At 42.9% G+C, this 19,760-nt stretch overlaps 1 protein-coding gene across 2 annotated transcripts in view; it reads left to right on the top strand.

Annotated features, from left to right (window-relative positions):
- Window positions 1–883: 883 nt before the first annotated feature.
- Window positions 884–19,760, top strand: part of PAIP2B (poly(A) binding protein interacting protein 2B) — a 37,615-nt gene continuing 18,738 nt past the window's right edge. Inside the window, exons 1-2 of one of the 2 annotated variants that reach the window (XM_058667944.1) lie at window positions 884–1,454; window positions 2,080–2,155. In XM_058667944.1, coding sequence (XP_058523927.1) covers window positions 1,224–1,454; window positions 2,080–2,155 — 307 coding nt within the window. In that variant the 5' untranslated portion in view covers window positions 884–1,223. Of the gene's footprint in view, window positions 1,465–2,079; window positions 2,156–19,760 lie in introns of both variants that reach the window. The other variant, XM_004582808.2, reaches the window with a different exon arrangement.

The raw sequence follows: 19,760 nt of genomic DNA, 5'->3' as shown, positions 1-19,760 counted from the left end.
AGTTGTTCCAGAATTAATCCCCTTTGGAATTTGAGGGATGCCTTATAAGAAAGTACAGCTGTAAAACACAATGGTCAATTCTTAAGGGATGTATACCTAATAACGAATGCCCCAAAGCGGGAAGCAGTATGGACAGAGGAGGTGTGCAGTGCCTGCTTAGCACCCGCTCTCTTTCCCATCTTTACTTCTGTGTTCAATGCTGCCCTCAGACAGCTCTTACACTACCCATTCTAATTAAAATACCCACGCCCCACATCGTATTCAATAGCTCTATTTTATTTTTCTCAGTAGGTCTCAGTAACAACATGATGCTTTATTATTTACTAATCACTCTTTCTTGAATCTCTCCTCCCAAAGAACAAGCCTTATGGATGCTTCACTGTCCTTCTCACTGCATATGGCCAGAGCCCGGACCACAGCCTGGGACATCATACTGGATGCTCAATATTTTTTAAATGAATGATTTCTGTAACTGCTTACTACCATACTACTGTATGTTTAATCTACTATTTAATCTGTTTAATTCTATTTAAAAAATGATCCTATACAGTTGTTGCATTCGTTTTTTTAAGAGTTATTTTTATTGGAAAGGCAGATTTAGAGGAGAGACAAAGATCTTGGGTACGGTGGCCGGGTAGGGGAACACGGTTTTCATGTTGTGATGCGCCCAAGAAAGTGAATTTTGTTTATAGAACTGTGGAGGCGTCCCTCTGCTTCCTCCCAAGGAAGCGCCACTTGTTAATTTTCCGTGACCAATCTAGGCGCCAAGTTCGAGCCGGCTTTGCTTTTGACGACCCGGTTTAGCTACAAGTTCAGGCAAGCTTAGCTCCCAGCTTGGGGAAATCCTGGGACGCCGGCACCTCCGCCCTCCTCAGGGCTAACCTGGGTGGCCGACCCCGGTGGGCATGACTGCCAGCTCAGCCAATGGACGGGGCAGAGCGAGCGCCTGTGTAAACAAACCCAGCGCCGAGGGTTCCCCCACGTGGGCCCGACGCCCGTCGCCCAATGCACAGCCAGAAACTGCGTCGCGTCCTGTCAGCCAGTCAGAGACGAGGCTCCCCGCAAGCAGGCGTTCCATCCTGAGAAAGCTGAAAGACAGACGTTAAAACCAATCTGACTCTAGAGCTTCTAAGGGAGTGGGCGGGCACTGCTTAGCATTGAGACCAATAGAAAGCACAAATGTCCTCGCAGCCTCCTGAGCGGCATCCTTCTTGGCCCAATAAATGGATGGGGCGGTGCCCGGCAACCAATGGCTTGGGTTCGGGGGCGGGGTAAGGAGCCAGTTTGCATTAAGAGGCACCCAGGCGAGTGCTTCTGGCGGTTGTCCGGCGCTGTGGCTCACGTTTGGGTGCGAGAGGCCGACCCTGTGCGAGCGCCGGCGACCTCTGCGGCGGGCGGTGACGGAGTGCGCTCTGGGAAGAGTGGCAGCCGACGATCTGAAGGAGGGACTTGTGGTCAGCCCAGGTGGGTTGGGGCCGCGGAGGAAGGGTCCTGCGGGAGCCGCCACTCTCACAGCCCGGTGGAGCACCCAGCGCCTCCCTTTCGGCCGCGCCGGGGGCCGCGGGGCGTCGGGCGCCTGCCTGCCTGCCTAACCTGTCAGGAGGGAAATCCTGGGCGGCTTCCACGTCGTTCCTCGGCGACAATGGGGATATCCGCTGGGGTGACCTGCCTCTCGCGGACCTTAGGAGACCTTAGTCCGGGTCCCCCCCCCCCCCGCACAGGTAACTGCCCCTCTTCACCTAAGTTTCTGGGTTCCTTCCCTCCTCTCCTCAGCCTCCCGCAACGCTGGGACCGGGTCTTCGGGCTGTGCGTGTCCTGATGGCCCCGGGTGCAGCATGGTTAGGCTGCATCCCCATTCCCGCCCCGAGGCTCCGGGAGGAGTGGTGCGTGCGGCCCCTCCCCTGCTCGCGCGTGATCTGCGTGTCTTAGTCTCTCACCAGCTCCCCGTGTATCCGCAGAGCTGAGCCGACTGGGGGGACCTTGGGCACCTTTCTTCTGCCCGACCTGCCGCGTCTGAATCCCGCACCTCATCCCTCACTTCTCAGAGACTAACATTTTCCACCTCACTCTTCCCCGTAGCCCAAAGGTGAACGCGAGGGGCGCAGGAGAACTGGAGAGAGTCCGGCCGGATACCCTGATCTGGAAGCTGTACAAGGTTGGGAACTCTTCACTAGTGTTGTATAGGGTCGCTTGTGGTCGGCTTGCTCGCTATCTCGAACCTGTGTCCCTGGATGGTTCTTTGGGTGGTAATTGCTGGAAAAAAAAAAACAGGTGAAAAGACTTTACTGGCAATGAGGGATTTTAAATGTTTGATTGTTGTTGTTAAGTAGATGGGATTGGATTGAACTTTAAACAGCTTGGCTTAGGAAGCTGAGGCTGTGAAGTCTAGGTAAGGGCCGGCCTGGCTAGTCTCTTCTAAGGCATAAGAGGTGCTAGGGCTGTACAGCGCACAGCCTGTGAGTGAGTAATGGCAGTCTTTTCCTTTTCTCTTTTCATAGGAATTTGTATGCACCTGCCTAGTGTGAATGTGTTGGTTTGCTTTCCTGTAGCATTGGTTCATGCCATATGTTTCTAGATAGTAGGCCCCAACCAGGTTGTGCCTAAATAAAGTTTGTGCCAAGGATTTTATGAGGACAACTAACTTACTACTCTTAACTTTTGAGATTTGAGAGGTTTGAAAACGTTAGGCATTAGACCATGAGGGTTTTGGAGATTGGAGGAAATGGAAGTGTTGAAGGAAGACTGAAAGCCTTCTCAGGCAGTGGGGGTGGGGGAAGAATATGTATGCATGCAAAACCTTGTAAAGCTTATAAGTGCTTAGTTTTTTGACTTGATGTTAACCTGAATTATTATTCCTAGTTACCAATGGAGAGATGTAAGCTGTGAATTTAAGGTGCTGCTTGTGTTTGGGCCAGGATTTTGCAAACTGTTATGAAAAAGTCTTACTGCTTTCTTTATCCTCTTTGTAACATATATATCACTGTGTCTCCCTGTATTCGACTGTGATTGTATTGTATCTGTATTGTATCTAAGTCTGTTAGAGTGTATCCGAAGGAATGTTTACTCTGAGGTGGCAACACTGTCTGATGAGCCATATGTTTGAGCCTTACTAATAAATCACACCAAACAGGAATGGAGATCTGTCCCAACAAATGTCCAGGTATCTAGAACAATCAAAAGGATTTATGACAGACTTTGAACAGTCATCAAGGAAAAGTCCTAGATTGCAAGTCTGGAATTGTTCCGACTGGGAATAGGTTTAAGGCTGTGATTGAAAACCAATTTTAGTACAGTCTCTTCAGGTGTATTTATGCTTAGTAATTACCCATTTACAGATTTAGAGGATTATAGCTGGGATTTCCTTCTCTAAAGATCTTGACCTATAAACCAAGAATTAAATGCAGAGAAATGTTCTGCAATTCAGCATGTGAGCAACACACAGAGAAACACCATGGCCCTGTGGTCTGGGGCCTCGTCTGCACCTGCTGGTGCCCTACCCACTGCCGCTTCCTGAATCTGTTTTCTTCCATACTTCTGGGAGGCTCTCCATAGGTGCCTCACTCTCCCCCGAAAGTCTTTTCCATGACCTTACATTCTGGATGAAGCAGTTTCTTCAGAATCTTTTTGAAGTCTGTCTCGACCTCATTCAAATGATTATTATATTTTCCTTTCTCAATTATTTCATTATGAATAATTATAGGTGTTTTTCATTATTCACAGTAGTATGGCTGGTAAAGTTACCTAGAATGCCTAATTATCAATACTAAACTGTTGCTGCTAGGGAAAGCAGTACATGTGTACGTGTGTGTACCTGCATATGTTGATTATAATCTTGAATCTCAAAAACAGTTTGTCCTGGTAGCGCATGCATTTTCTTTCTTTTTTTTTTTTTCAAGCAAATAAGGAATGTATAGTCTAATAAATAACATGAGGACAACCCAAATGATATTTATGATACAAAAACATGTTCATTATCTATTCACTTTAACAATTGTGTCTTTTCATATCAGCAAAATTATCTGGTTTTTGCACTGATTAAATAGTATTTCATATTTTAGACATAATTATTTATATAACCTATTCTATATTGAAATCGTACCCCAACCTCATTTTCACTCTCTTGTTTTTTATGTTAAATTTTTGTTGTTTTCTTTTTTGCATTTTTATTGTTATTGTTCTTTTTCCATGATTCAGGGATTTCTTCCCTACCTCTCCTTCCTCCTTCCCTAAGCTCATGTATTTTCTATTTTATCAGAGAAGATGAAGTTCAGAAGTGTTAAGTCATGGGCCTAAGGCTGCTCCTCTAGGCACTGCTAGGGCTAAGCATCAAGTCTGGCTGGCCCCAGAGCCACAGCTTTTTACACTGCATTGCACCATCGCCTGCTGTCCCTGGTCTCGGGTGTTTCCTATGACAATTGGAGAAGAAGGTTGAGCATTGTCCCAGTCCACCTGACTTTGGAACATGTGCAAAGAATGAAAGATTTTTTTATAAACCTCTGTGTACATGTTCGTGAGTGATGCCTAAATCTCCGCAAGTGTTAATGTTGGGGTTATGTGTTTTAGTGAGTAGGCAAATTTACCAGTATGAGTTCTGCAGATGAGAGAATCTGGAATCCACTTCATGGTTACTCCCAACACTTATATTCTGTAAAATGTATCTTTAGCTTCTTTGATAACATGTTCAGGCATTCATTCAACAAATATTTTTAATCTTTTACTATAGTCATATTCTACTTCAGACTGTTGTGAACAAGCCACAGGTTAGGTTTATATGTGAGAAAGAAAGACTGCCAAGTATGGACACCGAGAACCGTATCCTGACTGCCTAGGAGGTCACAGGGAATATGAATGCACTTGGAGGCTGAGAACTCTGAAGTCACTCATTTCCTATTGAATTCCCCACTTGGGATGGTAGCAGCCCCAAACCCTCTCATAGGGTCTGGTGACATCAGAACTACAGCCAGGAGCCCCGGGTGGTACTCAGAGATAAAAGGGTTGTAAATCTCCTTTTGGACTCAGGAGAGGAGCTTTCTCTGGTCCTTATCTAGTTCTAGCCTTGGCTCCCAGGCCTCTCTTACACTGACCATCAGAGTTGCTTGTGAGCCCCAAAATTAGTTCAAATAGACAGATACTAATAAAGGTCAGCTAGTTGATAATCACGCAGCTTGTACCTTACTGATCAGGCTTCCCATCTGGCTTTTCAGATAGACAGAGAGAGACATAGATATAGAAAGTCGGGAACAGCCAGGGAAAAGGGCAATTACCCTATAATCGCTCAGCCTGTACTTACTGGTCAGGCTCCCTATTTGCTTCTCCTGGACTTTCTAGATAGGATGTAGACTTAAATTCTTACTCACTCACTGGGTTTTTGGGGATTTCCCTGCTCACCTGCCTAAAACTTTTCTATTTTTCAATTGTTAAAATGCAAAGTTCTATAAAACAATGCTTAATTACTATATGCTGCAAAGTTTAAATTGTGGCTTAATTTTCTTCCCCCAAAAAACTTTACCGATTTGTGACTGTTAATGCTAAACAAGATGTAACTGCATAGAAACTTTGATGTTAAGTTTGCACTTAGCTGTTCTATGTATGATGAATGTTAATGTTGATGCCTCCACTGTTAAGAAAAAAAAAAAAGAGAGAATACTTTAATAGCCAGAAAAAAAAAGAAAGACAGACTGCCAAGTCTGCTCAGGAGAGAGGTCCAGGTTGGAATTATAAATTAAATTGACAAGGTAAACCTGGCGTGCCCTCTCCTGTATCACATTCCCAAGCATACTTTCAGAACATTGTGTTCCCTTGTGCATTAACTCTTCAGTTTGAGTTTCTCTACACTGACCTTGTCAACCTCCACCTGTCATTTGTTAATTTTGAGGCCACTCATCCATGTAACTGGCAAAACGGTATAGACGAGTCATGCTCATCTGGCCTTTGAATTCTGGCTCTACCGCCTGTCAACTGAATAATTTCAGTCAAGCTCTTGGACTTTTCAGCTTATTTCTTAATTTCAAAAATGGTGGTATGATGTTAGATCCTGTGAGTTGCAAGGAAGAGGCACACATACAGTGCCTTTGGTGATGGGGTTGTTTATCAGCTTGAATGGGGAATCATCTCAGTGGCTGTATTTTCTCATAGCTCCAGTGCTTCCAGAACCTTATAGAAGATTAACAAGGCAGTATGCAGGATAGGATCTAAGCATTGGACAGCTGCCTGTTTGGCTTTATTCATGTGACATTTCTGTTTCCTCAGAGTATCTGAGTAGGTTGCTCTGTTATTTTCTAAAATGGAATTATCCCTATTTTGACAGAATTTTAAGCCAAGCTGAAATCGATTTTGATCTGCCTCAAGTTCAACTTGTGTGTTTTCTTTGGCTGAGGTGCTGAGCCTTGTTCTAGTTGCTTGTGACCACATTTTCTGTCTCAGACTATAGCATATGCAATAAGAAGTCCTTAAAGACTTTTTTCCCGGAAAAATCTGAGCGTATAACAGTTTTAGAGTTTCATGGTTTGTGTTCAATTCAAAACACCTATTAACATGATCATAGGTAATGTTTAACAAAGCATCTATCAAAATATGTCAGCTATTCAATACATCTTGAATTTGCATTGGATATTATTACATCGTGGTTGTTTGTGTATATGGCTGCCTTCCTTACCAGACAATGAGCTGCATAGGAGTTGATCCACAGCTTCATGTTTCCATTCCTGTCACCTAATTAAAAGCCAGTGAAATGGGTGTACAAATGTATGATTTGATGAATTTTCAGCTCATTTGAAAAGGTTGGAAGATTATAAAGGTTTCCCGGAATAGCCATTAGTTAAATGGATTTTAAAGAATAATTAGGAAAACTTTCCAAGTGGATAAAATCTTAAGACAGCAGTCCAAGCAGAGACCGGTAGAGTCAAGGTATAGATATAAGGACTCCTAGTAAAAAAATTTTTAAAAGAAGATAAACAATTTAAAAAATCACCTGGGAGAGGCTGTCAATGTGGCGCTTCAGGTCAAGCTGCCATCTACAGTACCAGTATACCATATAGCACCAGTTTGAATTCCAGCTGCTCTGCTTCCAATCCCTTTCCATGCTTATACACTTGCATAAGCAATGGAAAGTAACCTAAGTAGTTGGCCTCCCTGCCATTCTTGTGGAAGACCTGGATGGAATTCTTGGCTCCTGATTTCAACCTGGCTTAGCTAGGCTATTACAAGCATTTTGGCAGTGAACCAACAGATGGAATCTCAAACTCTCTTTCACATACAACTTAAGAGAAAAATAAGTAAACTTTAGGGAGATAGCATAGCATTCTTAGGTTTTTGGCAGTGATCATTAACAGCTTAGAAATTTGGATATTGATTCCTGTCAACTAGTGTGTTGGGGAAACCATTGGCTTCTTCACCACATAGGATTCTCTTGGGTCCCACACTGTTCATGAGGCTGAAAATATCATCAAACTTATTCTCAAGGAGCTTTCATGCAAACGGATGAGTGAATGAACAACTGATTTATCCTGTGGCAAGTGAAATAACAGAGATGTGAACACAGTGCTCTATAAATCAGGGGGAAAGGAGTGGTTAATATGTGGATGGAGTGCTGGGGAAAGATTTCTTAATAAGGTGATATTTGAACACTTTGGAAGCACTAATCAGAAATAAGACTGACTGGAGGAATATATCCATGCACATCTCTCACATAGCTGAAGAGATCTAAGCCCTTGGGCCATCTTCTGCTATTTTCCAGGCACATTAGCAGGGAACTGGGTTAAAAGTAGACCACCTGGGGGATGCTGATGTTACAGGCAGCAGTATAATTTGCATCACATCAGATTCCAATGGTTAAGATTTTTGATGAGCCTATTTTCTATTTTTTGGTACATATTCATGTATATACAAAAATTGCTTTTAAAAATGCAAATGGATTCATCATGGGTATTCTGTTTAGTCATTTTGTTTTTATTCTCTTTATTTTTGTGAGATAAATCCCTGAAGCGTACAGTTAATTTGTCCAAAGGATTCTTTTGCTCTTACTGTATTGTTCTGTATAGTTAGAAAGGGAACTGAGTTTTCTACCTAGTAAATAAGTGACTTTATGATGATGTAGTCTCCTGAACCACTTCAGAGGCTTCATCAGAGGCACTTTCAGAATAGGTAGGTGATTGTGTCTTTATAATGTGTTACTGTTTGCAGTAGTGTGAACAGGGATGACTTCAGTATCCATCAGTAAGGGATTGGTTGCATTAAGTGGCAACCCAAACCGTGTATGGTTGCAAAGGAGAATGAGAAAGAACTGTGTTCTGATGTAGAGAACTCTAGGATGGATTGTCAGTTAAAAAAAAAAAAAAAGGAACACAATACAGTGTAGTGATACAGTATGACACTTTCTGAGAGACAAAGTGCAGGTTAATAATGCATATCTGCAAAGAGTTATTTTGAAATATAAGAAACCAACTAAAGTGTTTAGCTGGAGGTTATGAATATGAGTGAGATTTCACCACATTCTTCCACCTATCTGAGTCAGTATATAGTTAAGTCATTTAAATGATGTGCTGGTATTACCTTTTTAGAAATCAGTCCGTGGGCTCGGCAGCGTGGCCTAGTGGCTAAGGTCCTCGCCTTGATCCCATATGGCTGCTGGTTCTAATCCCGGCAGCTCCACTTCCTCTCTATCTCTCCTCCTCTCAGTATATCTGACTTTGTAATAAAAATAAAAATAAATCTTAAAAAAAAAAAAAGAAAAAAGAAATCAGTCCGTGAGTGAATGGAATCAGATTATGAGAAGATTGACGAGGATGAAGGATCTGAGGACCTGTCATCCTTTTGATTCCAAAGGCACATAGCCACACCAGCAGTTTCCATGAATAGCCCCAGGAAGCCAGAGACAGCTTTTTGCCTTTATTTGTATAGTTTAAAAATACTTTGAGAGTAACAGAATAATTTCAAACAAAAGTGTTTCCAGACCGCAGTCCTCATTGTAGGTTTATTTTTAATGGGTGTACATGCTATTATGCAATTACACATTTTTCATTTCAAAGTTTTCTATATGGTGCTTTGGGAAGACGCCAAAAAAAAAAAAAAATGAAGGTAGGTAACTTAATATAGTGCATGTCACAAAGTGGGCTGGTCTACTTCAAGAGGGGAAAATGCCAGTGTGTAAACCTACCTGTGACATCTGTGAAAACACTTTTAATTGAAAGTATATATTTGGTTTATTTGAAAAGCAGAACGAGAAACAGGGCAGGCAGACAGGGCTCTTCCATCTGTTGGTTCAGTCCCCAGATGCCTATGACAGCAGGAGCTGGGACTGAGCCAGGGTGATGCCAGAAGCTAGGAGCTCAATCCAGGTCTCTACAGTTGTTGAATGCTATGAACCAACCCTCCTCACTCCCTCTCTCCGTCTCTCCCTCCTTCCCTCCCTTTCCTTCTTTCTCTCTTTCCTTTTTTTTTTTTTCAAAGATTGATTTGTTTTCATTGTTAAGTCAGATATACAGAGAGGAGGAGAAACAGAGAGGAAGAACTTCTGTCCGATGATTCACTCCCCAAGTGACCGCAATGTCCTGTGCTGTGCCGGTCCAAAGCCAGGAGCCAGGAACTTTCTCCAGCTCTTCCATGTGGGTGCAGGGTCCCCAGTCTTTGGGCCGTCCTTGACTGCTTTCCCAGGCCACAAACAGGGAGTTGGATGGGAAGTGGAGCTGCCGGGATTAGAACCGGCACCTATATGGGATCCTGACGCGTTCAAGGCGGGGAATTTAATTGCTAGGCCACGGTGCTGGGCCCTCCCTCTTTCTTTTTCTTTCTCTTTCTTTCCTTCCTAATTTTTATTTTTATTGGAAAGGCAGAGCTACAGAAAGACAAGGAAAGACGAAGATCTTCCATCCGCTGGTTTGCCCAAATGGTCAAAACAGCCAGAGGTAAAAAGGTCAGAAGCCAGGAACCTTCTTCCGGGTCTCCCACACATCTGCAGGGGTGCAAGGGCTTGAGCAATCCTGCACTATTTCGCCAGGCCATAAACAGAGAGCTGAATCATAATCTGAGCAGCTCAGACTCAAACCAGTACCCACATGGGATACCTACCTGCACTGCAGGCAGAAGCTTAGTGTGCTACACTGCAATGACCCCCAAAGCAATTATTTTAAACTTTAGTCTAAAATTCTGTGTGAAAGGAGACGATCTGTTTTTGTTTGTCCTTGGATCTTCTGTTTTGAAAGGCGGACTAACCCCAACATTCTTTTAAAATCATCTGTATGTTTGAAATGCAACTTTTAACATAAGTCAGATTATTTCCAGACTGTATTTCATTGGTATTTTTATTCCTGTGCTTTTACATTATTTTAATTCATTTCATATTTCTCTTTAAAAAATCTGATTCTTATGTACTTTTTAACTCACTTAGACGCCAGAATCAACTTGTCAAGTTTTCAAAAAGTTCTCTTTGAGTATTTCATTGGTATTTAACTGAATCTTTACATTAATTTAGAGAGACTGAACATTTTACAGTGTTTCCATCCATTTATTACTGTCATTTTAAATAATTCTCAATGACAGGGTTGTGTGTGTGTGTGTGTGTGTGTGTGTGTGTTTGAGAGCTAGAGAGCCAGATAGAAGGAGGGACTCCCATCCTCTGGATCACTTCCCAGATATCCACAGCGGCCAGGACTGGGCCCGGTGTGAAGCAGGGCTCAGTGGGAATTCAGGCCACTCTCTCACCTGGGTGGCAGGCAGCCCCAGTGCTGGAGTCATCACTGTTGCCTCCCGTGGTTCACATTAGGTATTCCAGGGTAGGAGGTGGGCGTCTTAAATATTCAGTGTTGCTGCAGGAATTTTTTTAAAGGTTTGTTTATTTTTATTTGAAAGATGGATTTTATAGAGAGAGAGAAGGAGAGAAAGAGAAAGTCTTCCATTTGCTGCTTCATATCAAAATGGCTACAACATCCAGAGTTGAGCTGTTTCAAAGTTAGGAACCAGGAGCTTCTTCCAGGTCTCCCACCTGGATGCAGGGTCACAAGGCTTTGGGCCATCCTCCACTGCTCTTAGGGGCCACAAGCATGGAGCTGGATTGGAAATAGAATAATCTTGGGACACTGGCACCACAGGATGGAGAATTTGCTGCACCACCACACTGGCCCTGGGATTTTATTTTAAGTTTAATTAATTTATTTCTAAGAGTGACAAAGCAGAAGAGACTAAGAAAGGTAGCTCACTCTCTAAATGGCCGCAACAACAAAAGGGATAGAACAGGCCAAAGCTCTTGTCTGGGTCTCCCACTTGGGTGGCAGAAAACCAAATACTTGAGCTATTGTCGATTGCTTTCCCAGGTACATTAGCAGGAAGCTGGATCAGAAGTGGAGCAGTGGGGACTTAAACCAGCATTACAGTAGGAATGCTGGCATTACAAATGGCCACTTAACCTGCTACATACCAACTGTGGTCCCTGTAATAACTTTTCTGATTGGTTCTTGGCTTGTACACATGCTATTGATTTTGGTGTTTATTTTATGACCACTCTCATTTAACTCCAGGTATTGTGTGTGTGTGTGTTTTTAAAGACATGTTTATTTTTGTTGGAAAGTCAGATTTATAGAGAGAAGGAGAGACAGAGAGAAAGATCTTCTTTCCAGTGGTTCACTCCCTAAGTAGCAAGAACGGTCAGAGCTGAGCTGAACCAAGCCAAAGCCAAAAGCCAGGAGCTTCTTCCGGGTCTTCCACATGGGTGGAAGATCCCAAGGCTTTGGGCCGTTCTCGACTGCTTTCTCACACCACAAGCAGGGAAGTGGAGCAGCCAGGACACAAACCAGCAACTATATGGGATCCCTGTACATGCAAGGAGAGGACTTTAGCCACTAGGCTATCGCGCTGGGCCTGGGTATTTTGTGTTTTAAGATACACACAGAGCAGGATCCCATAGGAGCTCTGGTTTTTATGCAGGTTGCTCCACTTCCCACCAAGCTCTCTGCTTGTGGCCTGGGAAATCAGCGGATGATGGCTCAAGTCCTTGGGCCATGATGGGAGACCTGGAGAAGCTCCTGGCTCTTTGCTTCAGACAGGCTCAGCTCCCACTGTTGCAGCCATTGAAGGAGTAGACCAATGGATGGAAGTTTTCCCTCTTTTCTTCTTTCTATAAATCTGCCTTACATCTTAATTTTTAAAAAGGTAACACAGAAACAAATCTCTTTTTTCTACTGCTTTATTCTCCAAATGTCTGCAACAGAAGTCAGGAGCTAGGAAATCACTCCAGGTCTCCCACATGGATGGCAGGGACCCAGCTGCTCTCAACCATCACCTGCTGCCTGCCAGGGTGCACATTAGTAGGAAGCAGGACTTAGAAGTTTCACCTGAACTTACGGGGGATCCTTTGATGTGGGATGACATTGTCTGAACCTAGGATCTTAAGTGCTAGGTGAAATGCCTGCCTGAGCTCTTACTGTTATTTAACATATTTTCAAAAGATGTTTATTTGAATGGCAGAATTACAGAGAGAGAGAAAATGAGAGAGATCTTCCATGCATGGGTTCACTCCCCAAATGGCTGCAAAGCCCATGTTGGGACAAGTCAAAGCCAGGAGCTTCATCTGGGTCTTATACATGCTTGCAGGCACCCAAACATCTGAACCATCTTCTGCTGCTTTCCCAATCACAATAATATGGAGCTGGATTGGAATGGAGCAGTCAGGACTTGAACTAATGCCCATATGTGATGCTGATGTTGCAGGTGGTGGCTTAACTACCATTGCCACAATACCAACTCTTCTGATAGTTTTTTGTTGGTTCTTAGTCATAGGATCTTGTGAAAAAAAAAATATATTTAGCAATTCAAAATAATCTTGCCTCCTCTTTTCAATAGTTACAGCTCTTGTGTTTTTTTATTTTGTTTTGTTTTTTGGGTTTTTTTTTTTTAAGACTTCTTTATTAGGCAGATTTACAGAGAGGAGAGACTGAGAAAAAGATCTTCCACCTACAGGTTTGCTCCCCAAATGGCTGCAATGGCTAGAGCTGAGCCAATCCAAAGCCAGGAACCAGGAGCCTCCTTGGGGCCTCCCTCACGGGTGCACGGTCCCAAGGCTTCGGACCATCCTCGACTGCTTTCCCAGGCCACAAACAGGGAGCTGGAAAGCATGTAGAACATCCAGAACGAATTAGTCTCTATGGGGGGGTGCCTATACTTGCAGGTGGAGGATTAGCCAGTTGATCCATCATGCTGGCCCCATCTCTTGTGTTCTTGACTAATTACACTGGATCACAGCACTCAAACAAAGTGAACAAGTAAGCATGATAGTTGATATTCATAATATTTTGCCCTGTCTTTAATGTGGATGTATTAAAAGTTTGGGAGAGAGACGATTTTGTGAATATGTTCATTACACTGAAGAAGCTTGATTCTTTTCCTTTTTTAAAGTGTTTATTCTTGTCTAAAATTAGTCTCAATAAAAATGGATATTGGACTTTGTCAGATACCTTTCTTGCAACTATAGAGGTGATCGTGGTGACATTTTTTTGTTTTCAAATATATTAAGCTATTTTTTAATTTCTTGGCTAACCCATTTGAGCAAAGTAGTTTTTTAAGATTTATTTATTTATTTTTACATAGTCAGATATACAGAGAGGAGGAGAGACAGAGAGGAAGATCTTCCGTCCGATGATTCACTCCCCAAGTGAGCACAATGGCCAGTGCTGTGCCGATCCAAAGCCGGGAACCAGGTTCTTCCGGGTCTCCCACAAGGCTGCAGGGTCCCCAGTCTTTGGGCCGTCCTTGACTGCTTTCCCAGGCCACAAGCAGGGAGCTGGATGGGAAGTGGAGCTGCCGGGATTAGAACCGGCGCCCATATGGGATCCTGGCGCGTTCAAGGCGAGGACTTTAGGCGCTAGGCCACGGTGCTGGGCCCAGAGCAAAGTAGTTTTTCTTTTTTAAGATTTATTTTTATTTTTATTGGAAAGGCAGAGCTACAGAGAGGAGAGACAAAGGGGAAGATCTTCCATTTGATGATTCACTCCCCAGGTGAAAGCAACGGCTAAAGCTGTGCCTATCTGGAGCCAGGAGCCAGGAGCCTCTAGCCTCTTCCGGATCTCCCACGTGGGTACAGGGTCCCAAGGCTTTGGGATGTCCTTGACTGCTTTCCCAGACCACAAGCAGGGAGCTGGATGGAAAGTGGGGCCACCGAGGTTACAACCAGTGCCCATATGGGATCCTGGCACATGCAAGGCAAGGATTTTAGCTGCTAGGCCACCATGTCGGGCCCTAGTGAAGTAGTTTTTGTTTCAGTGTTAAGTAAACTGAATTTTTTTTGTTTTATTTGAAATTATATTTGTGATGTGAAAAGTGATCCATGGTTTTCATTTGTGTAGTTTTGTTCAGTTCAATGTGTTTAGCTGCTTGTACAAAAATAATTACAATGCTCTCTGCACTTTGTTGTGCTTTGAAATATTTGAATGGGAATTACCTGCTTTTGCTAAGTGAGTGCTTTGTGGACTGTGTGCTTTGGCCACTTTTCAGCATGAAGTGCTCTCAGCAAAGTAAAGTTTTAGTGTACTGATGTTGGGCAAACAGGAAGAGAATCGAATGATCGAATGAGAGTTGACTTTGTTAATGGTGTTATTGGTGTCTCTTACCTAGGCTTTGGTGCTGCTCCTGGGCGTTCCACACTTCCCATCAGAGGGCTCAAGAGGTTAAATAGGCATTACCTGTTTTGTTCTGCAGCTTTGCAGATACATAAAATGTGTCCACAAGGACTCTGCTTTGTTTCCCCTGAAAGGAGTATGGCAGTGAAACTGCCTGGCTGGAAGCTTTTGAAGAATCGGGGGATTCTCGTTTGATTGTGTTAACTTGGAAGTATAAGGTGAAAAGCTTTTAACTTGCTGTTGAATGCAATTCTAAAATATAGCAAGTGATTCTGCTCTTCTTCCATTCAAAGTCTGATGTGTTTAGACCTGCTTGATGTTTCATTATAAAATTCTGAGTGTGCCAGAATCTGACACTGCCACTATACTTTTTGTGAATTTGAGATAGAAGAGAATTTAAACTCTGTGTGTGTGTGTGTGTGTGTGTGTGTGTATGAGAGAGAGAGAGAGAGAAAGAAAAATACTTGGTTGAGACTGATAATCCCTAAGTATGCTTTTCACACTAAATTTCTGATTGTGACTTGTTTTTTATTTGATCCATAAAAAATAAAACACATTTGACAGAGAATTAGAATAAGGAGATTGTGTATTTTAATTGGAAGTATGTATTTTTTTCTTATAAGATAGAATATATGTATATGTAATCTCTTGCTTTAGACGCACGTTTTTCTCCCAGCTGCACAGGTGTACATGTGATTTCCCTGGAGGCTTAGTACAACACACATTGCCAAACTTTCAGGTCTGGGGTGGGGCCTGAGAATTTGTTTTTTCTAGCAAGTTCTCAGCTGATGCTGCAGGTCCCGACACTACATTTTTAAGAACCACTACAGTCTACTAAATGTAAACTCAGGAAATCTGGGTCCAAAAGAAAGCTTTGTTTGATCTTGGAGTGTAAGAAATACACGTTACAGAGCAAATCATGAAAGATTCAGCCCTTACTGCGGTTGTTGTAGTAAGCACAACTGAGAAAGACAGGGTTCCACTCCAATAGCACTGCATGATTAGCCCTGTGAGAACAGGAGTGACTCATGTGCTTTTTGTCTCCCCAGTCACTTGGTATTTAGCTTTGTTTTAGATGGGCCTAGTTCATTTAAAAAAAAATGGTGAAGGGCTTTACTTACTACAATGAAAATTGTATGTGTGTTTTAAAGGTGGCATGTTTATAGTTAAATGCTTTTAGACAATTTGAAAGACTAAGATGTCTTTTGTCAAAACCAGGAATCACTAAAACTATTGCATCTCACTAGATGATTGGAGAACATAGTATAACATTAAGTGTGCTGTGGACTCCAGTTTTGAAGGCCAAAAATCATAGATCTGGTATAGAAACTGAAAAGAGCTATGAAGGAATCAATCTATGAATATATTCATGCATATATACACGCATGTGCATTTTTACATATTTTTCCAGGGCCTGCACTGTGGCACAGTATGTTAACCGACTACCTGAAAAGCTGGCATCCCATTTGAATGGTCAGTTCTAGTCCTGTGTTCCACTTCCCAATCCAGCTCTCTGTTAATGTACCTGGGAAAGAAGTGCAGATGACGCAGGTACTTGGTTTCCTGCCATCTACATGAACAACCTGGCTGGGGCCCCTGGCCCCACCCCAGCCATTGTGGCCATTTAGGGAGTGAAACAGTGAATGACTCTGTGTGTGTGTGTGTGTGTGTGTGTGTGTATAACCTTTCACATAAATAATTTTTCTAGAAGTGTTTATTTTTGGCTAACAACAAGGATACTTGTGCTAAACGTTAGCATCTTTTTAAAAAAAAGATTTATTTATTTTTATTACAAAGTCAGATATACAGAGAGCAGGAGAGATAGAGAGGAAGATCTTCTGTCCAATGAATCACTCCCCAAGTGAGCGCAACGGCCGGTCCTGTGCCAGTCCGGAGCTAGGAGCCGGGTCTCCCACACGGGTGCAGGATCCCAAAGCATTGGGTCGTCCTCGACTGCTTTCCCAGGCCACAAGCAGGGAGCTGGATGGGAAGTAGAGCTGCCGGGATTAAAACCGGTGCTCATATGGGATCCCGGTGCGTTCAAGGCGAGGACTTTAGGTGCTAGGCCACGACGCCAGGCCCAACGTTAGCATCTTATGTAGAATTTGGGGACTGAAGAGAAAGAAAACTCTGGGAGCCACCCCTTTTTATAGAGCAGGTTTGCTGTGACGAGTTTTTCTTGCTTGTCAGCTCTCTAATTTCTGTGGTTCCACTGCTCACAGCCTCAGTTTCTGAGCTGACCAGCTAGTCCAGCCTAGACTGCTTGGAAGAATAACTGTGTGACAAACAGGGTGTTGGGGAGATTCTCCATGTGGAAATACTTAACATGTCGCTCCCTTTATCACATAGGCAGCTCTTAGAAAAGACTTTGGATAGGAAAAGCAGGGTAGCACTAAGCCCTGGAGACTGGAATAGTGCCTTCAAAACTTGACTGCCTGTCCAGAACAGTCAAGGAGTTTTCTGGAGGAAGTGGGGCGGAAGATGTGGATGCTCAAACCATTCACACCATAATCTCCTACAAGGGAGCCTGGGCATCTGTGTTCTTAGCAATTCCTGCAGGTGGTTTCATGTAGTGGGGTTGGAGTATCTGGGCCTGGCCTCAGATCAGACCAGTGCTATTCTTGAGATAATTTTCACCAGTCTGGAAAAAGAGCAAAAAGGGTCACATAATGTTTTTCATTAAGTTACTCAATTTAAAGATTTGCCCTTTACATGAAGTTAAGGTTTTTCTGTGTGTTTAATGTTAAAATGCTCTTTTTTAAAAGGATGTTGATAAAGGCTTATTTATTATTGCTTCTTGACCTTTTGGCTAAGATCAAGTGTAAAGGATTTATTTATTTTACTTAAAAATCAGAGATAAAGAGAGGATCAGAGATCTTCCATCCACTGGTTCCCTCCCCAAATGGCGGTGATGACCAGTGCTGGACTGGTCCAAAGCCAGGAGCTGCTTTTGGTTCTCCCACATGAGTGCCACGCTCAAGGCTTTGGGCTATCCTCTGGTACTTTCCCAGGCCATTAGCAGGGAACTGGATTAAAAGTGGAGCAGTTGATTCGAATCAGCACCCATATGGGATGCTGATGCCAAAGGCAGGGGTATTAGCGTGCTATGCCACCTTGCATGCCTGATACAGTAGGGATTTTTTGTTTGCTTGCTTTTTATTTTTTTTTTTTAACCACCCTTACTTAGTTTTAGAAAAAAAAAATGTGTCCTATGTTGTCCTCAAAATATTTTCAAAAATTTACTGGCTTATGAAATCCTAAAAATTGTTCTTACCATTCTTGGAAACCGTTGTTGAGCTGCTTTGGAGTATAAGCTAACAGGAGGCCTGAAACCCTTGGGCCAGATGAGATGCAGAATTCAGAATTTTTCAGGTTTTAGAAAGATACGTTTCTGTTACATAATGCATCAGTCAGTCTGGTACAACACCCTTAGTCACACAGATGAACATTTCTGAATGAAACAATAGAAGAAAGAAAGGTAAAGTCACACCAGGTCAAGCCAAGTTTTGCTATGAACTGAATCTTGATATGAAGCATATGAAAATTGTGTTTTAGAGTTCTTGTGTGTTGGATTGCGCGTAAAGGACTGCAGACCTATTTGTGGTCTGCTTTCTCATCCTGAAAGTGCTATCAAGCATCCACTGAAATAGAGCTTTGTGTAATTAGGGTAGGAATAAAGTCTATTGTAATTTAAATACTGCAGTATATGATGTGACTTGGTATTTTTTCTTCCAAAGTCCTCAGTTCTTTTATTGAATAGTGTTTTGCTTCAGCTTTGTTGCCTCCCAACTCTATTTGCAATATTTGAGAAAAATCACAGCCTATCTGGTATTAAAGTGGGAAGTATGAGAGTATGAGTAGTGGTTTAAGAGCATGACATTGGGGTCAGAAAATCATAAGCCCAGACTCAAAGTTTAGCACTAACAAAGTTAATTCTGTTGACTAGATATTTAATCTTCAGATGACGAAGAATTCATTGTGGAAGCCAGGATACTAACAACCAACTCCTTCTTCTTAGTGAAGTCTGTAGAAGAGCTGCTGTTTCATTCTTATCCTTTCCCCATGGTTTATGGATAGATTACCTGTTTTCTTTTTGTATAACGCTGATGGAGCCTTTTTTCCCCCTTAGAGAGATCTGGGGAAACTTGCCTCCAATGTTTTCTCATTTTATGACCTACTTTAGTTCCACCCTTGCAACTTCTGCAGAAAACCCTGCCTTTGGAGACAGGTGTTTGACCTAGCGGTTAAGCTGCTGGTTGGGACATCTGGGTCCCACATTGGAGTAGCTGGGTTCAGGCTTCTGGCTGAAGTGTACTCTGGTCAGGAAATGAGGGGGATGGGAGAGGGGAGCAGCAGGTGACAGTTCAAGTGGTTGGGTCCTTGCTGCCCAGGTTGGAGAGCTGACTGGAGTTGTGCTTCCAGCTTCCGCCTGGTCCAGCGCCAACTATAGCAGGCAGCTGGGGAATGGTGAGTGGAAACGAGATCTGTTTCTCTGTACATCCCTCAAATTTAAAAGAGAAGCCCATTTCCTCACTAGTTTTCACATACAAATAGCCACATGCTCCTAAGCTTTATATGGCCCTAGTAGTTTAACTGACAAATTGAAGGTCTCATATTACACAGTGAATGGTTCTGCCTTTACCATGAACCTTCCACCCAAATTGATGCCTTTCTTGAAAAGCCTGCATGTGAATACAACTTTCTCCACCACATTACATATCTATTTAGGCTACTTGTCTGCCTTCTCCCCACTCTGCTATGATAAACCATCCCTTTTTTCCCCCTAAAAACACATCAAATAAAATGAAAATGATTTATTTTAGTGACCTGTTGGATTTACATAATTTCTTCCTGTTTAGATAATTCCACTGTGGCAAGCTGTTATTATTGAGGTGAGTGTGATTGCCATCTGGTATTAAGTGCTAAACCAGTAAACAAAACACTCATAAAAAATTTCTTGGAAGTGGGAATTTTTCCCCTTGAATAATTTCACCTGTCAGAAACAGATTCTGAAACGATATTGTCAGCAGCTGTGAAGATTAGCCATCCCTGCGCAATGAAGCATGCTCAGCCTCAGCTCCTAGCCCTTTAGGGCATTGTCTCCCTGCCCTAGAAATGACGTTTCAAATTTGGCATTCTAAAAGCAGGTGTTGTGGC

The sequence above is a fragment of the Ochotona princeps genome, chromosome 8 (genome assembly GCF_030435755.1).
Source record: "Ochotona princeps isolate mOchPri1 chromosome 8, mOchPri1.hap1, whole genome shotgun sequence".
Taxonomy (NCBI): Eukaryota; Metazoa; Chordata; class Mammalia; order Lagomorpha; family Ochotonidae; genus Ochotona; species Ochotona princeps.
Note: the sequence above shows the minus strand (reverse complement) of the source record. Positions and strands in the feature narration are given on the sequence as shown.